The sequence below is a fragment of the Lynx rufus genome, unplaced genomic scaffold, assembly GCF_022079265.1.
Source record: "Lynx rufus isolate CCGP_SWC_20201006 ecotype Redwood Valley unplaced genomic scaffold, mLynRuf1.p SCAF_7, whole genome shotgun sequence".
Classification (NCBI taxonomy): Eukaryota; Metazoa; Chordata; class Mammalia; order Carnivora; family Felidae; genus Lynx; species Lynx rufus.
Genome location: NW_025814889.1, coordinates 43,337,160 through 43,356,192, shown reverse-complemented (window position 1 = coordinate 43,356,192; position 19,033 = coordinate 43,337,160). Strand labels below are relative to the sequence as shown.

Sequence of the window (19,033 nt, the reverse complement as noted above, 5' to 3'; positions counted from 1 at the left end):
TTCCATATAGAGTATCATGTCGTCTGTGAAGACTGGAAGTTTGACCTCCTCTTGGCTGATTTGTATGCCTTTATTCCTTTGTGTTTTCTAATTGCTGAGGATAAGAATTCCAATACTATCTGGAGTAACAGTGGTGAGAGTGGACATCCCTGTCGTGTTCCTGACCTTAGGGGGAAAACTCTCAGTTTTTCCCTATTGAGGATGATATTAGTGGTGGGTCTTTCGTACATGGCCTTTATGATCTTGAGGTATGATCCTTCTATCCCTATTTTCTTCAGGGTTTTTATCAAGAAAAGATGCTGTATTTTGTCAAATGCTTTCTCTGCATCTACTGAGAGGATCATGTGGTTCTTGTCCTTTCTTTTATTGATATGATGTACCACCTTGATTGTTTTGAGGATATGGAACCAGCCCTGCATCCCGGGTGTAAATCCCACTTGGTTATGGTGAATAGTTTTTTTAATGTACTGTTGGATTCAGTTGGATACTATCTTTTTGAGGATTTTTGCATCCATGTTCATCAGGGAAATTGTCTATAGTTCTCCTTTTTAGTAGGGTCTTTGTCTGGTTTTGGAGTCAAGGTAACACTGGCTTCATAGAAAGAGTTTGGAAGTTTTCCTTCCATTTCTATTTTTTGGAACAGCTTCAAGAGAATAGGTGCTAAGAGACTCTTAAAAACTGAGAACAATCTGAGGGTTGATGGGGGGTTGGAGGGAGGGGAGGGTGGGTGATGGGCATTGAGGAGGGCACCTGTTGTGAGGAGCATTGGGTGTTGTATGGAAACCAATTTGACAATAAATTTCATCTTAAAAAAAAAGATAGAGAATAGGAGCTAACTCTTCTCTAAATGTTTGGTAGAATTCCCCTGTAAAGCCATCCAGCCCTGGACTCTTGTTTTTTGGGAGATTTTTGATTACCAATTTGATTTCTTTACTGGTTATGGGTCTGTTAAAATTTTCTATTTATTCCTGTTCCAGTTTTTATTTATTTTTTATTTTTTTTAATGTTTTATTTATTTTTGAGACAGAGACACACAGAGCGTGAGCAGGGAAGGGGCAGAGAGAGAGCGAGACACAGAATCTGAAGCAGGCTCCAAGCTCCGAGCTGTCAGCACAGAGCCTGACGTGGGGCTCACACTCACAAACCGCGAGATCATGACCTGAGCCAAAGTCGGACTCTTAACTGACTGAGCCACCCAGGCGCCCCCCAGTTTTTATTTATTTTTTTAATTTTATTTATTTGGGCCCTTTCCTTTTCTTTTTGATCACACTGGCTAGTGGTTTATCAATTTTGTTAATTCTTTCAAAGAACCAGCTCCTGGTTTCATTGATCTGTTCTACTGCTTTTTTGGCTTCGATATCATTGATTTCTGCTCTAATCTTTATTATTTCCTGTCTTCTGCTGCTTTGGGGTTTTATTTGTTGTTCTTTTTCCATCTCTTTGAGGTGTAAGGTTAGGTTGTGTATCTGAGATCTTTCTTCCTTCCTTAGGAGGGCCTGCATTGCTATATAATTTCCTCTTATGACCACCTTTGCTATATCCCAGAAGTTTGGGGCTGTGGTGTTAAATATCCAGTAGTGGAATTATTGGGTCATATGGTAATTTTTTGAAAATCTTCCATAGTTTTCCACGGTAGCTGTACCAATTTACATTCCCACCAATAGTGCACAAGGATTCCTTTTTCTCCACATCCTTGCCGACACTGGGGTATAATATTCTAAATATGTTTCTTAAGTCCAAGTAGTCTAAGATTGTTCAGTGTCACTGTTTCTTCTTGATTTTCCATCTGGATATTCTATCTATTATTGACAGTGGGGTATTGAAGTCTCCTACTATTGTTGTATCCTTGTCTGTTTCTCTTTTCTGTTCTGTCAGTGTCTGCTTCTTATAGTTAGATGTTTTGGTGCTGGATGCATATATTTTTATAATTGCTATATCTTCCTGGTGAATTGACCCTTGTATCATTATACAACTTCTTCTTTGTTTCTTGTGACATTTCTTGACTTAAAGTTTATTTTCTGTGATGTTAGTATAACCACCCCTGATCTTTTTTGGTTACCATCTTTATGGAATATCTTTTTCTATCCCTTCACTTTCAGCCTATATGTGTCCTTCAGTCTAAAGTGAGTCTCTTGTATACAGCATATAGTTGGATCTTGTATTTTTATCCATTCATCCCCTCTATGTTTTTTTTATTGAATAATTTGATCTGTGTACGTTTAAAGTAATTATTGATAGCAAAGGACTTACTAATGCTATTTTTGGAATTTTTTTCTGTCTTGTAGGGTTCCCTTCTTCCTTAACCTTTTGCATTTACAAATAGCTCTTACAGTTCATTTCAACCTTGAGAATTAAAACTCATTTCCTATAAATCATCAGTAGCAGAAGGAGCATGCAGGGTGCAAAAATATGCCCATCTAAATATTATATACCGGAAGCATCAAAGCATCTGCACCTTTGCCTCAAGGATCTTCCTAACTTAATGGCATCCTAGTGCTGATATCTGTATCTTAGAAAGGGGTTTCAGAATAAGTTGCTCTGATTTTATTTGAAGTGATATTGGAAGTATTTACATATAAAACTAATGCCCAAAGCAAACTGATTATTAAGTATTCCATTTTTATTGAGAGAGGAAAAAAAAAAACTAATAGAGAAATAGAGTGTATACACACACACACACACACACACACACACACACAATTTTGTTTTATATGCCCCATGGTTGTTTGGCTTTATCAGAGCTCTCTTTCCTCTCTTTCTCTCTCTCTCTCTCTTTCTATGTGTGTGTGTGTGTATGAAAGCACATTACGGTGTTAGCTTTATTATTTCTATTATGTATTTATTTCAATTCTATTTATTATCTAAGTTTCTCACTTGGTATAAACAACAAGTTTTGATTTTATAATGACAGAATAAAAAGAATGATAAAAAAATAGGCTACAAGGAAGAAATTTTTCTAAATGTTTATTTATTTTGAGAGAGTGTGCAAGGGGAGGGACAAAGAGAGAGGGAGAGAGAGAATCCCAAGCAGGCTCTAGGCTTAGCACAGAGCCCGGCACAAGGCTCAGTCTCACAACTGGGAGATCACGACCTGAGCTGATATCAAGAATTGAACAGTTAATCAACTGAGCCACCCAGGTGCCCCAAAGGAAGAAATTTTTTAAATCCCGAAGGAAACTTGATTGTACATTGCAGCACGGTTTCAAATGCCTTACTAAGTAGTACCTCTTGATAAAGATACTTTCCAGACATATTTCAACTTGATATGAGCCCAAAATGATAGAGAAATACAAGGAACTGCCAAGAGTATGTGTTTGATCTATGGTGGGCTGATGCAGTGGAAAAGGTAGATACCCTTCCTCAGTTCCTGATTTATTTCTTACATGACAGATACACCTATGGGAAACCTGTCCCAGGACTTGCAACTGTGAGCCTGTGCAGAAAATTACTTCATCATTCTAATTGTCAAAAGAACGAGTTCTGTGAGAAATTCAGTCAACAGGTTAGTCTACAATGTTCTCGCTAGGGACTATCATTATTGACAATAGCCACCCTGTTTTACTAACTAGAAAGAAGACATCGGAGCAAGCTTATCCCAATATATTCCCCACCAAAAAAAAAGAAAGAATTTCTATTCTTAGTCAATAAAATTCTCATTTTGATGACTAACCCTTAGAGAGCAGATGTGAATATTAAAGGCCAACTAACATGTTTAACCCAAAGAAATTGTCTTGGCATCAGAAAGAAAATGATAAATTTAGTCTTCATCAGTATGGTCTTAATCAGTATGGGACTGATCAATTTTTTTTTTCCTCTCTCAGCTTGACAGCAATGGCTGCATCACCCAACAAATAAACACAAATGTACTCCAGATTAAAAATATGGGTTTTGAAATGAAACTTAAAGTGGAAGCCAAGATCAGAGAAGAGGGAACAGGTGTGAACTCCAAATTAATGTGGGGAGTGAAACCATAAGCATTGGTTTGTTTTCCATAACAAAACAATGGCCATAAAGAAGGTGGAAGGACATGAATTTTAGGACTAAAGTAACTTCCAAGAATACTTACTCTTCTCTACATATTTTTAGACATAGTACTTACTGGAAACGGGACCAGTGAAATCACAAATACTGTAACCAGACTCAGGTTCGTGAAAGTGGATTCACACTTTAGACGAGGAATCCCCTTCTTTGGACAGGTAGAGTATATTGCAATTCACAAATAATAAAGTATCTAGTTGTACCTACCTTCAGGGCATGATGATGTAGCCTACATCTAGTTAGCGATATCAATTAGACCCAAAACATGAAACCAAGAAAAAGGACCTTCCTTTGTAAATATCACCAATAAAATGTACAAACACATACGACAGTATTTTGAGAATCGGAGGTATTATTTCTTTTGAGAACACGTAGCTAATGAAGATTCTTAATGTGATATGAAGTAGTGATTATGTCAAACCTTCTCTACCAACTGTCTTACAATAAATATATTTCTGCCATTATCCAGCCAGCTTCAGAATTTTAAGAGAATTTCTCACAAATCATTCTCAATTATGGCTGCGAGTATCCTCCTTTATATCCATCGTTCTATTTAGAAGCAAGTGGATAAGTGGTTTTATTTTTAGGCATAGGACCTATAATAGCATATATTTCATGGCCATTATTATTAAATTATTCTCATGCCTAAGGTATACATTTTAATTTTAAGAAATAATTTTACCCTTTTTATAGTTATTTATAATTATTCACCCATTTTATAATAATGTATTTAAAATAACTTATAATTCTTCTCAAAAAGAAACACTTTTTGTGGGGCTGCTTATGGGGTTTGTCTGCAGAGACGAAAAGGACATGAGGATCCAAAAACAGAGTAAAAAGGTGAAAGAAATGAGGATACAAGTGGAAAAAAATTTGATTTTGTAGTAAATTATGGAAGGGTTGTTTTAGAGGTTTGCTTTTGCTTTTTTCGTTTAGTTATGGCAGCAAAGGAATTTGTTCCCATGAGTTCTGTCTTCTCTGAGTATTATCCATATAACTTATCAAGTACTTTTCTTCTCTAGGTGCTTCTGGTGGATGGGAAAGGTGTACCCATCCCCAATAAACTTATCTTTATCTCTGCAAGTGAAGCCAATTATCTTTACAATGCAACTACCAATGAACAGGGTCTTGTACAGTTTTCCATCAATACCACTAACGTCTTGGCCAACAAAATTTCTGTTGCGGTAAGTATGAAAGAAAAAAAAAAAAACAGAGGACAAAGAGACACCTCGGTGACCATTATTTATTCAAACACGAGGAAGCATACATTGTATTTAAGAGATAGAAATGAGAAGCTGTCCAACTTAGGGATAAACTTGGGAATTAAAATTTTCATTTAAAATAACAAAGACAGGGGCGCCTGGGTGGCTCAGTCGGTTAAGCGTCCGACTTCAGCTCAGGTCACGATCTCGTGGTCCGTGAGTTCAAGCCCTGCGTCGGGCTCTGGGCTGATGGCTCAGAGCCTGGAGCCTGCTTCCGATTCTGTGTCTCCCTCTCTCTCTGCCCCTCCCCCGTTCATGCTCTGTCTCTCTCTGTCTCAAAAATAAATAAACATTAAAAAAATAATAAAAAAATTAAAAAAATTAAAATAACAAAGACATTAGAAGAGATACTATAGAAGTGTCTGATCATTTCATTCACATTATCTTTAAAATTTTATGTATCGTGCAAAAAAAAAAATGCATATAGGATTTGGTCCTGAACAATATCAGTTCCTCAATAGGTGAGTAATTCATGTAATTTGTTTTCTGTTGTTTTTTTCTATGTCTACTCAAATAACTTTAAGAGTGATTGGAACCCCCACACATTCTTCGTATGTATTGCCTAATGATGAGGATCAAAAGATTTCTGTAACTAAAAAGACTTTGCTCTTGTAATCTCAAGCAAAGAAGTGGTAAAAAGATAATGATTTATTGATTCCAGGTTAGATAAATAGCATTTAAATTATTTCCATTTCCCAATGTTGACATGTTAATTCAATTTAAAATATGGAATGATGCTTACTGTTTTCTACGTGATAGATACCTGCTCTTCCTTAGGATTGAAAGGATGAATAGAGGGTCCCTATATTTGAAACTCTACAATCATAGTTACAATTATTAGTATGATATATTTCAGGGCAATCATAAAAAAATAAGAACTTTATCATGATAGCAAATACAAAGGTCCACAAAATACACCTAGTAAATTCAGAAAAAGAAAGGATGTGTACTCATAAAATAGCTAAGGAGCAACCACTGCGGGGGCAGTAAATAGAATTATCTCCTAGACAACATTTTCAAGGTGTAAAGGTCCAAAAACTACAAGGGCTTAAAAATCCAAAGTCATAGTAATGATAAGAAGCATAGATGATAATTGGCTGGGATTATTTACAAACAACTTTGAAGCCCTTACAGTTATAAAATATTACATTAATATATACAACATAATTTCAATGAAACCAGTTTACAAGGCACTTCTCTTATCTAAAGATTTCCTTTTATGCTTGTTAAGACTACTTGCCATTCTCACTGGGACGTCATTGTTCCTCCGGCCTTGCGCTACAGAAGAATAGATAAATCAATGACGATTTGGCAAATTCAGGGCAAAGGAGATTAATTTCTAAATATTTCCTTTTAGTCTCAGCAATTTGAGAGGCCAATAATTTGTTTATTCGGTGGTGAACAGGGATGAGGATGATGCACAGTATATGTTAGAAGGGAAGACACAAAATTTTAACTGTTCATTTTGGTGGGAAGCTAAAGTGAAGAACTATCGAAACAATAATCTTTGTTTTTCTGTTTTATCAGGCCTTCCACGAGCAAACTAGCTTTTGTTTTAACTATGTATGGTTAAGAGAAGAACACCAGGGTGCTCAGCACCTTGCGAGGCACGCTTTCTCCTTCAGCGGGAATTATGTTCACCTGGAGCCTTTGGCCGGTACCCTGCCCTGTGGCCAAACTCAGATTATCAAGGCATACTATACACTCAATGGGCAGGCCCTTGGGGACCCAAAAGAGCTCATTTTCTATTACCTGGTAAGAATAAGGCTACAAAATATATCTGGAGTTCATCGGTAGACGAAAGTGGTTAAAAAGCCGGGAATGTAAGAATTGCCTGTGCACCGCCATCTTGCTTTCTTACCCAGGTTCCCCTTGATTCTTTGATTTTCAGGCCGTTGATTCTCTCTGGCAGAGATTCAAGGACAGAAAGCAGGTCTTATGGGGGGTAAGATGTTGAGAAGTGTGTTAGGCTCAAAAGGTTGTTTTCGTGTTGGTTTTTCATTTCAGTTCATGGCTAAGGGAAACATCATCAGATCAGGAACGCATGCTGTGCCTATAGAGCCGGGAGACAGTGAGTATCTTCAAATCCGTTCCCCGCCCCCCATCTCCTTCCCAACACATCCAGCTTTACACTTCAGTGACAGTTCACAAATGGGGAAATTATTCTCATTATCCCTTGTAACAAGGACACCAAAGAAAATATAGATTCTCCTTATGACTCTAGCATTTTTTTACTCAACACAGTCAACGGATAAATGTGATTGCCTACTATGTGTCAGGCATTCTGCTTGAGTCACACTTTTTTTCTCCCAGTCTGTCTCTCCCAGCTGACACTTCAATTCCAAAATTCAGAAAATCGAAGCTTCCTTCTGTTTTTTAACCCTAACAATAAACGTGTATTGGCCATCTTTAACCTTAGTATTGCAGAGGAGAGAGTTAGGTATCATGGAGAATGAGGAGGAAATGGTGATAGATTTTTTTTTCCCCTGCTGTGCCAGAACTCTGGGCTAGGCTCTCTTGTCTCTGGGAAGGCTCGCTCCCTTCAGCACTTAATGAGGATGCATACAGTGCCGCCAGCATGAACTTGGGAACCTCACACGTGAATCTGAGTGCACTTCATTAATAAGTCGTGGGAAAGGAAACCAGGATTATTTTCCATTCTAATTAAATCATGTCAAGATTTAAATCACCGAGAAAAGAGCCCATGAGCATGCTCGTAATTAACTAAAATTAAGGCAAATATTTCACCAAACTCCACTGCACCCCAGAGCTAAACGTAACGATGCTTGAAATTATGATTTTCTTAATAGTTTCCTCCCCTATCAGGCTGTAAAAATAAGACATCAATTATATTTTTATTTTTCCATATTGAAACAATATTGGAGAAGGTTTAATTTAAACGCAGTTACTAATTAGCACTCTCACTAATTAAAAATTATCTGGGGGGCACCTGGGTGGCTCAGTCAGTTAAACGAGGGACTCATGACTTCAGTTCAGGTAGTGATCTCACGGTTTGTGAGATCAAGCCCCTCCCCCCCATCGGGTTCTGAGCTAACAGGCTACTTGGGGTTCTCTCTCTCTCCCTCTCTCTCTGCCCCTTCTTTGCTCACACTCTTTCTCTCAAAATAAATAAACATTTTTTTAAAAATTGAATTAAACATTAAAGAGTGCTGCCAGCTTTGAATATCATTTATCCCAATATTTATATAGGGATACTTTGATGTACAGAATGGACCCCACGGTGTGCATTATTTGCCTTCCATGCATCTTGTTGCCTGCTTTTCTATTTTCTATGTTCTAAGACTGCAATGTGTAACCATTTATAGAAATAGATGATTGCCTGAAAACATTATGTGCTGATCTGATTTTTTTCCTTTCTTGACATTTTAATTCGTGCATCATTCAGAAAAGGAAGACTCTCGACGTAGTAGTATAAGGAAGAGTTTATTAATTATTTACTCCATGAAGGTATCACAAAAATGTAATGAAATTAATTCCGCCAATAATTGAAAGGAATTTCTTTATATAACCAAGTGAATTCACAAGTATTTATAATAGCGCTATTTTAACCACACATTGTTATGTTATTAATTATCAATTTGTTCTTCATAAAGATACTGCAAATCCTTGACTCTAGCAGATAAAAGAACCAACTTTGTTCAGAGTTTGTCTAAATTCAACCTTTTTCATTGCTTACATTTAACTTACTCATATCATTCTTTTCTTATACTATTCTGCAGTTTTGATATCAAGGTGCAAATTACTAATTTCAGAACAATGTCTGAGTCTCTTTTAAGTGCAGAATTCAGATGTTCAGTGACCAAGCCTTCACAAAATTCATTACTTAAAGGTTACCTTCTTTCCAGTATTCCCTGGGGGGAAAAAATCTGCCATAATTTCTTTTTCTGTTTTTGTGATACTTCAACCTACTCTTACCTACCATGGTTCACTCCAGACACAGCAATACAAGGGTTGAAATCACCCTCTTTTCACAGCAAAACTTTCCTTTTTAGGGATCTAAGTTAAAACTTGATCCCTCCAATGAGACAATGATACGAATGCCATGACACTGCCTCGGCCATTCCAAAGGACTGAGGGAGGGGGGAAGTGAGTGGTCAAATGGACATTGCATTTCAGATTTCCAACATGAGAAAGTTCTGGAGATTTGTTTCACAACAAAGTGAATATCCTTAATACGACTGAACTGTACACTTTAAAATGGTTTAACATCGTTGGGGAGCCTGGGTGGCTCAGTCTGTTGAGCGTCTGACTTCTGCTCAGGTCATGATCTCGCAGTTCATGAGTTCGAGCCCCATGTTGGGCTCTGTGCTGACAGCTCAGAGCCTGGAGCCTGCCTCAGATTCTGTGTCTCCCTCTCTCTCTCTGCCCCTCCCCCGCTCGCACTCTGTCTCTCTCTCAAAAATAAACATTAAAAAAAATTTTTTTAAGAAAATAAAATGGTTAACATGGTGAATTTTATGTTATGTGTGTTTTTTTACCACCATAAAGAAGACATGTATTTGGAAAAAAAGTAAGCCCTCTGATTATACCTTACAAATTATAACTCTGAGAATCACCTCTGGCCTGAAATGGTTTCTAAAAGGAATGGTTTCCATTCATCATGTAAATATATGATATAGATACTCATATATAACATATATAATAAATTGCTTATTGTAAAGTTTTTAAAATTTTTTTGAATGTTTATTTACTTATTTAGGGAGAGAGAGAGAGAAAGAGAGAGTGCAAACAGGGGAGGGGCAGAGAGGGAGGGAGACAGAATCCCAAACAATCTCCATGCTGTCGGCACAGGGTGACGTGGGACCCAATCTCGCCAACTGTGAGATCGTGACGTGAGCTGAAATCAAGAGTCAGACACTTAACCGACGGAGCCACCCTGGCACCTCCCTTATTGTATCATTTTTGATTGAGCCCAGCAGCCTTTATGAAATATTCTTTGTACACATATATATGTAGAAAAACGTAGAGCTACCCTAACTTAAGTCGCTTCCAGCCCTAGTTAAGTGGAAAATCAGACACAGACATGAGTGTAAGGGACTTTCACTTATTCCACAGTTGACCGTTGTAAAGGGGAAAAACAGCCTGTTAATTTCACCAAATAATTAGAATGGCGTTAAAGAGACTACGCCATTGAAGGAGTAGGCACAGGTCTAAACTGGGTAAGATCTAACACTAGTGCTCTGACCCATGACCGTCTTGTCTCATTCTCTCCACGTCCCAGGGACAGGCAGCTTTTCCTTAGCCTTCCTTGTGGAGTCGGACGTTGCTCCCATCGTCCGATTGTTCATCTTTACTATTTTACCGGACGGAGAAGCTATTGGAGATTCCGAGAGTTTTGAGGTCGAAAACTGTCTAGCCAACAAGGTGAGTGTCTTCGGCATGAAGTGACAACACCAAGAAATGGAACTATAGGCATCCTCCGTTTGCCTCAGAGAAAACTGAGCCCAGAAAATGAAATTAAGTTGCACACAGGATCCCAGCCAGTTAACGGCAGAGCGAAACCTCCGGGCACCTAGTACAATAATTTGTCAATTACGCCAAAATGCTACCAAATTTGCTACCGAATTACTACCACATAGCTAAAACATAGTCCAACCTTGTGTCCGTGGCGCCCTGTCCACTGATTCAATTGCATGAGGTATGTAACATGCTAAGATTCCAAAGTTCTAAAGACCTTAAGGACAGACACAAATACCTAGAACCGCCTTACAATGGGTCAGAGGTAAAGACGGGCCTCTAAGTATCAAACAAGCTACGTATCCCTTATGAGCTACCAGTTGTCCCTTTAGGAAAAGACTGAGCCATTGAAGGAACCTTTTCAACAGCAAAGGGAACTTGGGAAAATAGGTTCCTGACTTTAATGGAAAGATGACTCGGGAAATGTGGGTGACGGCAGGGTCCCAAAGGTCAAGGAAGCGCTGACTGACTTTTCCCTCTGCTCTCACAGGTGGACTTGAGCTTCCGTCCAGCACAGAGTCTCCCGGCCTCACATGTGCACCTGCGAGTCTCAGCTTCTCCTCAGTCCCTCTGCGCCCTCCGTGCCGTGGACCAAAGCGTGCCGCTGGCGAGGCCCGAAGCTGAGCTGTCCCCGGCCTCGGTGAGCTCCCATCAGCCTCGTGGGTCAGGAAGGGCCGCATAAGGGACCACAGGAGGGTTGGGGGTGGGGGGAGGAGAAGCCCCTCTTAAGAGTAAACCATGATGGGGCGCCCGGGTGGCTCAATTGTTTAAGCGTCCGACTTCAGCTCAGGTCAGGTTTACAGGTTCGAGCCCCGCGTCGGGCTCTGTGCTGACGGCTCAGAGCCTGGATGGAGCCGGCTTCAGATTCTGTGTCTCCCTCTCTCTCTCTGCCCCTCCCCGCTCGTGCTCTGTCTCTCTCTCTTTCAAAAATCAATAAAAACATTAAAAAAAATAAAAATAAATAAATAAACCATTTTTGGTCAATGCAGTAAGTAAGCTTTTTAGACAAAATTGATATTTGCAAGCCTAAGCCATGTACATCCCGGCAGATCTATTTATCTCTCTAGAGTGCTTCCGATCTGTGAAAATGGTAATAAGTGATTCGCAAGTTATTTTCAATTCAGAAAAAAAGTGACCTACTCCAGCTTTGTCAGCAATGATGAGCCCCAGACTAACTAAAATTTTAAGTTCCTTCTTTTGTTTCCCTACAAGTGTATTAATTAATAGTGGTGATATTGGGGGTATCACATTGGTTTTGATTGCTATCATTGTCGTCGTCATCATTATCACCAGCTTGCAGGCCCACTATGTGCTAGGTCTGTTTTAGGAGCTGGGGAAATCGCAGTAAACAATCACAGTCTTTGTCCCTTACAGAGGTGTCGTTTTAGAGGGACGATGATAAGAAATTGCATGTGGCTCCAAAAAATAAAAAGGAAAAAAAGAGAGTTTTGAGGTCAGTAATTAGCATCAGGTGAAAATACTTTCAAACATGCGGTTTTTGAAAACTATCAGAAGTAGAGGAAAATTCAGAAACCGCTTTTCTAACCTATTTAAAACTAGATTACTGGGGGCACCTGGGTGGCTCAGGCAGTTGAGCATCCAACTTTGGCTCAGGTCATGATCTCATGGTTCCTGAGTTCGAGCCCCGCGTCGGGCTCTGTGCTCACAGCTCAGAGCCTGGAGCCTGCTTCGGATTCTGTGTCCCCCCTCTCTCTCTGCCCTTCCCTTACTTGCAATCTGTCTCTCTCTCTCAAAATAAATTAACATTAAAAAAATAAAAACACTAGATTACTCATCTTTTGAAAATGCTCAGCATGATGCAAGAAAAATGACATGTTACTGGAATTTTATCATTGTCAAAAAGTTATCACTGGTGAATTTTATAACCTTAATTGCCTTATGCATGAATGTTTAAATAGATTAATTCATTAACTTGCCTACCTGGGATTTATTATTATTTGGCAATACTGGAGGATAAATCAGTAATATTGAAGTTTCTTTTGACTTTGTTCTAGTTTCTACTACTCAAAATTCATTTGTAGGTATTAAATTTTAAAACCGTGGGATAGGGGCGCCTCAGTGGCGCAGTCAGTTAAGCGTCCGACTTCAGCCAGGTCACGATCTCGCGGTCCGTGAGTTCGAGCCCCGCATCAGGCTCTGGGCTGATGGCTCAGAGCCTGGAGCCTGTTTCCGATTCTGTGTCTCCCTCTCTCTCTGCCCCTCCCCCGTTCATGCTCTGTCTCTCTCTGTCCCAAAAATAAATAAACGTTGAAAAAAAAAATTTTAAACTGTGGGATAACTATATCAAGAATCACTGTCTTGTTTCTAATCATCAAAATTAACATTCTTCGGAAAAAAGGGTATCATAAAAAATTAAAAAAAAAAAATTTTTTTTCAACCTTAGCCTTGTATTAACAGGTCAAAATATCTCCTCATAGCATCATAATTATTATAGAAAAAGACAGATTTCTCTTACTACAGCTTTCTATTTGAATTAGAAGATGGCATGATGAAGTTAACCTGAAAAAAAGGGACTTATTCTCTCTAGGTGCCTTCTTTGGAGAAATGCCTTTTTTTTTTTTCTTTTTTACACTCTGTTTTTGTGTAGTCCATTCTGAGCTATTTTTCAGCTCAGCTTGTATTGAACAAGTTTAGTCTACTTTTCAGTATTTTTGTGTTTATCCTATTTTGTTTAGTTCTATAAATTTAACAGTTGATTCAATTGCATAACACAGCTTTCAACATTATAGAGATAAAAAAAGGAGTATGAACATAACTGGAGACTTGGGCTCTCACAGTTGTCTTTACGTCACTTGCTTGGACAATAACCTGGAAAATATTCGTTCATCCAAAACAGATGGAGCATGCTCACTTATGCGACCATTTGGTTCTCCTACTCAAGAACAAAGTAAATAGGTAAAGAAGTTTAGAGAGTGTTTGTGGTTAGTTATCAAGTGCTTCATAATAATGCTCCCCCAATGTGTTGGCGTTAAACAAGAAACATGTATTGTCATTCGCACTTTCTGTGGATTAGGAATCCAGAAGGGACTTATCTGGGCTAAGCGACTGGCTTGTGATCGCACCTGTTCGTCAACATGGCAACGTGTTACTAGGGCTTGGCTGAGGTTGGAAGTCTACTTCCAAGATGTGTTGCTCATACAGTTGTTCCTCACCACACTGACTGAGTGTCCTTGGGGTTACCTGAGTGTCCTTGGGGTTACCTGAGTGTCCTCAGCACATGGCAGGTGACTTCCTCTAAAGCAAGTGATCCAAGAGAGAGCCCCTAAGGCTGCAATATATTTTATAACATGGCCTTGGCATTTACACACTATCGCTTCCACAAAATGTTATTAGTTATAAGGACCCCTGGGTGGCTCAGTCGCTTAAGCCTCCGACTTCGGCTCAGGTCACGATCTCGTGGTTTACGGATTCAAGCCCCGCGTCAGGCTCTGTGCTGACAGCTCGGAGCCGGGAGCCTGCCTCGGATTCGGTGTCTCCCTCTCTCCCTGCCTCTCCCCCCCTCACGCTCTGTCACTCTCTCTCCTTCAAAAATAAATAACATCAAAAAAAATTTTTTTAAATGTTATTAGTTATAGATGTCAGCCCTATTCATTACGGGAGGAACTACACAAGAACACAAATACCAGGAGGTAGAGATTACTGGGGGCAATTTTGGAGGCTGTGTTCACAGTTTGCCCTCTGACTCCCAATGACCTATTACCTTCCCACATGTAAAATACACTCACTTTCCTCCTATGACCCTAGAAGTCTCATTCCCAAATTAGGCCCAGGTACAGTTGATGTTCCTTGGGCGTTGTTCCTCAAGTACAATTCCTCTAGCTATGAAGACCTTGACCTAGCACGTACTTAAGGTATTTACCTCCACACATTCAGCATACAATGGTGGAACTGACATACTGATACTCCTGTTCAAAAGGGGAAACAAAGGCCCAGAGGAGGTATTGGTCCGTGGCAGTTCTGAGATCCACCCAAAGGCTGAAAGCCCTTTGATTAGGACTCACTCTTACTCCAGCCTAGGAAATAAATATCCAAGCCCCTTGGCTCCACCCTACGGATTCTTGGTTCTTTCATTTAAGTCATCCTTCTTCAAAAAAAGAAAAAAAAAAGGTGGCCTGAGCTTGCAATTGTGTAGACATTGTTCTGTGGAATATCAGTGATATTCACCTATGTACCTATGTGGTTTTTCTATCCAAGAACAAAGCCATATAGAAATAGAAGCTTAACAGATGGCAGTAATTCCTACCTAAATTAGCGTCTTTTTTTCTTTTCTTTTTTTACAGTTCATTTATTTATTTTTGAGAGGGAGAGAGAATCCCAAGCAGGCTCCATGGTGTCAGCACAGAGCCCCACACAGGGTTCAAACTCATGAACCGTGAGACCATGATCTGAGCTGAAATCAAGAGTCAGGCACTTAACTGACTGAGCCACTCAGGTGCCCCTAAATTTGTCAGGTGATTAACTATTCATCAAACACAGAGACAGTTTAGATCTTTCTTTATTTGGTCTAGTTTTACCTCTAAACACTAGAATGAATTTTTCATTAATCCTTGGTAATTTAAGTTGTACAATCCTTGGAAACATCTTCCCAGGTAGGTTTTATGTCAATAGAACCACAAAAATAAATAAATTACAAAAATAAAACACTGATAAAAATAAACAAACAAAAATTTTAACTTCTCTCTAAGGTACTCAAGAAAGGACTGATGGTGATTATTATCACATTTCTCTCAGTTCAATGGCTATTTCAAAAGAAACACAGGTAAGAGCTCTGTCTTTGATCTCCCCTCTGTTCCAGGTATATAATCTGCTAACGATGAAGGATCTTACTGGTTTCCCTGACAAACTGGACCAGCAGGAAGAAGAACATACAAGTTGTAGCAATCCTTATATCATTCTTGAAGGAGCCATCTACATTCCCCTAGCAAGTTATGATGAAGAAGATATGTATGACTTCCTAAAGGTAAAATCCTTACTACCTGTTAATGTACTGGCTTATGAACATTTTTATGTTAGTAAAACTATATATAGTCATATATATATATATATATATATATAGTTTTATATATATTTACATACACATTTATATATTTATATGTATATTTATTTATAAATATAAATATATAATATACATATATATATACACATATATATAATTTAGAAATATATAGTTTTAGAAAATGTTTAGCCTAACAGTTGATAAGTCAGAGACAGGGCTAGATCCAACCTCTGCCATTTCATTGAAATATTTTCGTTATATTTAATTTGCAAAAGGCCATAAATTATAAAATCTTGATAAGCCATAAAGTATTATAATTTTACCACTCTTTTATTGAGTCTGTGTATCCCTAGGGAATTAATCTAACATTAAGGCTATCGGGGTTACATAGGGAAATTTCTAAGGAAAATATATTTCATGGATTCTAATCAAGTTTACAGACCTATTGAGTCACCATTTTTACAGGGTATGGGATTAAAGGTGTTCACCAACTCTAAAATCCGAAAACCAAGGTCATGTTCAGTGATCCAACCACCTGCGGGAGCGGAAAGGCAAGGAATGTATGGAGGTAAATAGCAAGTTGCTTTCAATTTTGTATAGCATCCAACGATATTAATTTGCCAAGAAAAAATGTAAAACGAGATAGATCATGTGGCCTTATCTCCATTTGATACATAGAGAAACTAAGATTCAGATGTTTCTTGCTGAGATCATTTAGCTGGTAAATGGCACAGACAGAACTGACCAGTTTGTTAAAGATCAGCCCGATATTTTATTTTATTTTATTTATCTTATTTATTTTGAGAGAGAGAGAGAGAGAGCACAAGCAGGGGAGGGGCAGAGGGAGAAAGAGAGAGAGAGACAGAGAGAGAGAGAGAGAGAGAGAGAGAGAGAGAATCTTAAGCAGGCTCCACTCTCATCATGGAGCCCGATGCAGGGGTCGATCTCTTGACCATGAGATCATGATCTGAGCTGAAATCAAGAGTCGGCCACTTAACCGACTGAACCACCCTGGAGCCCCTACATGAATCAGATATTTCAGGGCACAAAATCAGATGAAACACAAGATTCTACTATACTATAAGAAAGGAAAATGTTTACCATGTAAGGAGAGAATAATTCTAATTACGGAATCAGGAGACATTTTTAGAGATGCTATATCTTAAAGAATAGAAAGGAAGAGAACAGGCCTTGCTGGTGAAAAGAAACAATGCGAAGATGGCAGAAATATCTCCTAATCCAAAGCCAAAAGAAAACGAAATAAAACATCAAAGGAAGCGGCCTCTTTCTACACCCTTCACTTTCCCCTTAAAATACATGTTTTAATCCCCAGATCTGTTTATACTTACAGCCCATTAACCAATCCTTTTTCCTCTCTCTGTCTCCCATGATTCTGTCTTTTCTTCCAAAATATTCTTGATGTGTATTGTTAATGAAGATTCACATCTTCTGAGTTTTGTATTTACGAATCAGAGGTTTTATGTGTCCAGTGAACATGACAGATGGCTTTAGTGAGATATAACTGATATAGAATATTAAATAATTTTAAGGAATACAATGTGTTTATCTGATGCACTTATATATTACAAAATGATTATCACTATGGCATTAATTAAAATTTCTGTCACCTCAAAATTTCCATTTCTTCTTTTTTTTCTTTCAAATTTTTATTTTCATTCCACTTAGCTAACATACATTGTTATACTAGTTTCAGGTGTAGAATTTAGTGATTCAACACTTCCGTACATCACCCTGTGCTCATCATAACAAGTGCACCCGTCAGTCCCCAACACCTATTTAACCCATTGCTTTTCCCCCCTCTTCCCTGGTGACCATCAGTTTGTTCTCTATAATTAAGAGTCTGTTTCTCGGTTTCTCTCCCTCTCCCTTATTTTTTTTCCCTTTGCTTGTTTGTTTTCTTAAGTTCCACACATGAGAGAAATCGTATGATATTTATCTGTTTCTGACTGCCTTAGGAGTACTACTCATCCATTAAAAAAAAAAAAATGAAATCTTGCCATTTGCAACAACATGGATGGAGCCAGAGAATATAATGCTAAGTGAAATAAGTCAGTCCATTTCTTTTTTCTGGTTCTCAGCACTTTTCAAATGGAAAAACTGAACCCAGAAAGGTTAAGTAACTGAAGCCGTTAGGATGCCACGGCCAGTAAGAGATGAGATGGAGATTCAGATCTGGCTGTTTGACTCCAGATCCTTGTTTTTTAACCTCTACACTATTCTGTCTCTCAAAGGCTTTAAGGTGAGAGCTTGCCTGGAATGTTCTAAGGGTAAGGAAACCAGCAAGGTTGGAACAGAGTGAACAAAGTAAGTGCAGTTGGAAAGAGAGATCAGCGGAATAATTGAGGCCAAATTGTATAGGGCTTTGCAGATCACTGTAAGAATTTGACTTTTTACTCTGCATGAGATGGAAAGATTTTCAGAAGTGGAGAGTGACGTGATCTAATATGTTTCTTAATAAGGATCACACTAGATACTGAATTTAGAAGAAAATTAAGTTTTCAGTTTTTATGCTTTTTTTGTTTGAAAGTAGTAAAGGTCAAAAATGAATACAAGAATTACAAAGCTAAATTGAGTGGCCCTTTCACAGCCATGAACAGAATATCCGGTTGAAAGTATTTTGTGATCAGCAGTGAAATAGAACGTAAGTGAACGTGTCCAGGGATCAACACATTTCGATGAAGTCAGATGGGAAAAAGAAGCAGAATAATAATAATAACGACAACAATAACATTTTGTCTTGGGAAATGAATCTAAAGGCATTTAAAGCAGAGTGTATGCGTTGTGACAGAGGAAGAATAGAATTTTAACATACACACTGTGAAAGGATCCGTAGAGAGTTGAAGTTGACCTTGAGAATGAGACAATAAGGAAGGTACAGTCATCATCCAATACATGGAGTTAAAATAACACATTAAGCCGTGGTTTGTTAACTGGAATAGCTGGAGAAGTTGAAGGGTCTTTGGCATCTGTAGCAGAAAAGAGAAAATAGCTTATTTAAATTTTTTTTTCAACGTTTTTTATTTATTTTTGGGACAGAGAGAGACAGAGCATGAACGGGGGAGGGGCAGAGAGAGAGGGAGACACAGAATCGGAAACAGGCTCCAGGCTCTGAGCCATCAGCCCAGAGCCTGACGCGGGGCTCGAACTCACGGACCGCCAGATCGTGACCTGGCTGAAGTCGGACGCTTAACCGACTGCACCACCCAGGCGCCCCGAA

General features: G+C 38.7%; 1 protein-coding gene across 1 annotated transcript in view; it reads left to right on the top strand.

The window, feature by feature from the left end:
* Nucleotides 1-19,033, top strand: part of LOC124501753 (pregnancy zone protein-like) — a 47,539-nt gene that overhangs the window by 12,620 nt on the left and 15,886 nt on the right. The window contains exons 8-17 of the mRNA XM_047066202.1: nucleotides 3,391-3,502; nucleotides 3,822-3,936; nucleotides 4,087-4,196; nucleotides 5,061-5,222; nucleotides 6,828-7,055; nucleotides 7,308-7,371; nucleotides 10,543-10,685; nucleotides 11,269-11,418; nucleotides 15,595-15,759; nucleotides 16,261-16,363. Coding sequence (XP_046922158.1) covers nucleotides 3,391-3,502; nucleotides 3,822-3,936; nucleotides 4,087-4,196; nucleotides 5,061-5,222; nucleotides 6,828-7,055; nucleotides 7,308-7,371; nucleotides 10,543-10,685; nucleotides 11,269-11,418; nucleotides 15,595-15,759; nucleotides 16,261-16,363 — 1,352 coding nt within the window. The remainder of the gene's footprint in view (nucleotides 1-3,390; nucleotides 3,503-3,821; nucleotides 3,937-4,086; nucleotides 4,197-5,060; nucleotides 5,223-6,827; nucleotides 7,056-7,307; nucleotides 7,372-10,542; nucleotides 10,686-11,268; nucleotides 11,419-15,594; nucleotides 15,760-16,260; nucleotides 16,364-19,033) is intronic.